Source organism: Anopheles aquasalis, chromosome 2, assembly GCF_943734665.1.
Source record: "Anopheles aquasalis chromosome 2, idAnoAquaMG_Q_19, whole genome shotgun sequence".
NCBI lineage: Eukaryota > Metazoa > Arthropoda > Insecta > Diptera > Culicidae > Anopheles > Anopheles aquasalis.
Window position 1 is genome coordinate 68,018,147 of NC_064877.1, and position 2,086 is coordinate 68,020,232.

Below are 2,086 nucleotides of genomic sequence, written 5' to 3' on the forward strand. Positions count from 1 at the left end.
TTTTAAAGGTTATGAAAATCAATAGAACGGTTCTTAAGAAACGTTAAAGAGTAAAATCGACTCTATGTTATAGACTAACAGAAAATATTCTAGTGGGGCTATGGAAAATTCAAAATCGTTGCTTTTTTTCTCCAATAAAATAACAATAGTTTCCCAATTGTTTCCCCCCCAAAAGCGATGCATTTCTGATGAAACCAGTAGTAGTTTCGTGTTTCCTTTAATACAATATAGGAACTGAATCGATAGCACATCGTCGGCTCAATGTTCTTCGATCATGAGAATTTGCATATTTTGTTCGTCTTTTTTCGTTATTTCGAGAGGAATAGTGTGCCAGTATAGTTGGAAAAAGGTAACGAAGGTTTGCGCTTGCTGTTCCGAGTCTGTTTAACTTTTCAAAACTTTTCTCCAAACAGTGGTCTACCTTTCCTTTGGAATAATTTGTTCTCGATTTCTTCCTCTTTGCTGTGCAGCGGTCACTAGCAATTCCATCCTTGTTCAATCCAGGGCTCCTGGAAAAGGATCGGCAAATGGAGATGATAAGAATGTGGAAAGGTAAGACGCACAGAGTTTTGTATATCTTCCAAATGTATGGAAAAAGTCGAAAGGTGCAGAGTGATTCAATAATTCATACCAACCACTTGTTGATTTTCGGGAAGGAAGATTTACCTCTGCTTATTCTATGTAGTTCAATCGATTCAATATTTCATGAAGACAAACGATGATCCTGAAATGGAATCGAAATAGTTTCCGCCGAGACCGCATGTTATTTTTGAGAATTTTTCATTTCTTCATGTCTAAACCAGGTAAACTTACTAACAGCTCTTACGTTTGACTCATTGCACCACATTATTAGTCTCTTGCAGTACGTTGGCGATATTCTTCATAAGACATGTGCCATTTTTGAGAAGTATAGCGAGTCAATTCTATTGAGTTACGAACTTTCGGCGTGATTCTAGCACGGTATCCACCCTTCCGTAAAAGGGAATCGATTGTTTTTGTTCGGTCCCAACCTGAAACACAAGAACCGCTGATATGGAGTTTATAGGAAACACGATCCTAATTCTGTTTGTACCTTGTTCCGTCGCAACATTTGGCAAAAAGGTGGCGGAACACCTAGTTCCTCGTTCGTTACAGAACGTTATAGCGATTCCATGAACTCCAACGGTCCAGTCGAGATATCCGCGTGCCTTTTGAAAGTTCTCCAATATCGACACTGACACGGTAAGGTCGTGTAGCTCATCGACAGTAATAGGAGGGAAGCGTACGTCCTCAAAAGCACTTTTTTTCGTGCAATCACAAAGACCTGTTGGACGAAGGTAAAAAAGGACGAATCCAATTAGCTATCGTACATTGTATCTTTATGAACCGATCTCACCTGCGTGCAGTGGCACGGCTGTAAAGTTCCCGATACACCCGCGAAGCCGTTTACTCGATGTTACCGTCCAGGTCACAAACAGCGGACTGTAGGAAAAAAGAGAAAAATGGAAAGAGATAAATTCCTAAAATCTACCAAAACCAGACAGAGCATCCGGTCACTATGACCTAATCAACATACTATGGATCATTGGAGAAAGAAGGACGAGCTGGTTCACGTCGGTTGTACAGCTTGCATCCGAGTACATCAAAGCAGTAGGCGCACATCTCCGCCATCGAGTTGATCGCTGATTGTTCCGAGGGAAGCGACGCATCGGCAGGACACTTTTCCGGAGAACTTGTTTCAACGCAGCCACTGCTGTCTTTGCACTTGGTTGAACTCAGCTTTCGTTTTTTCATATTTAGTTCTTTGTAGATATTTGAGCCTTACATTGAATGAGAAGAAACTGGGCTACAAAAACAAATCTACACTTACCACAAGTATATTTTTAATCCAATCGATCAAATTGCTCGTTAAACAGACGATTACTATTAACTTCGTTAGTGGCGTTAGTAAAGAAGAACTAGTTTTTTTTTTTTAATGACATTCTGGCCTTCTTTGATCCATATCGCCTTTAAACGCAAAATCGAAAGACCAGATTCTGTAGGGGAACTATGGCAACTCATAGTGCCTACACTGATTACAGAAAACGGAATGATATTAAAATATTTT

General features: G+C 40.1%; 1 protein-coding gene across 1 annotated transcript; it reads right to left on the reverse strand.

The window, feature by feature from the left end:
• Positions 1–849: 849 nt before the first annotated feature.
• Positions 850–1,773, reverse strand: LOC126576736 (uncharacterized protein CG5902-like). Its single transcript, XM_050238043.1, has 4 exons — positions 1,556–1,773; positions 1,376–1,461; positions 1,073–1,303; positions 850–1,010 (listed from the first exon to the last, which is right to left on the reverse strand). Exons 1-4 carry the CDS (start codon positions 1,771–1,773, stop codon positions 850–852), a joined length of 696 nt encoding a protein of 231 aa, XP_050094000.1.
• Positions 1,774–2,086: the final 313 nt, after the last annotated feature.

Coding starts and splice junctions, on each gene's coding strand:
- LOC126576736 (XM_050238043.1), bottom strand. CDS start 1,773: ATGAAAAAACGAAAGCTGAGTTCAACCAAGTGCAAAGACAGCAGTGGC. Junction 1,462..1,555: donor TCTTTCTCCAATGATCCATA/GTATGTTGATTA, acceptor TTTTTCCTACAG/TCCGCTGTTTGTGACCTGGA. Junction 1,304..1,375: donor AGCCGTGCCACTGCACGCAG/GTGAGATCGGTT, acceptor TTCGTCCAACAG/GTCTTTGTGATTGCACGAAA.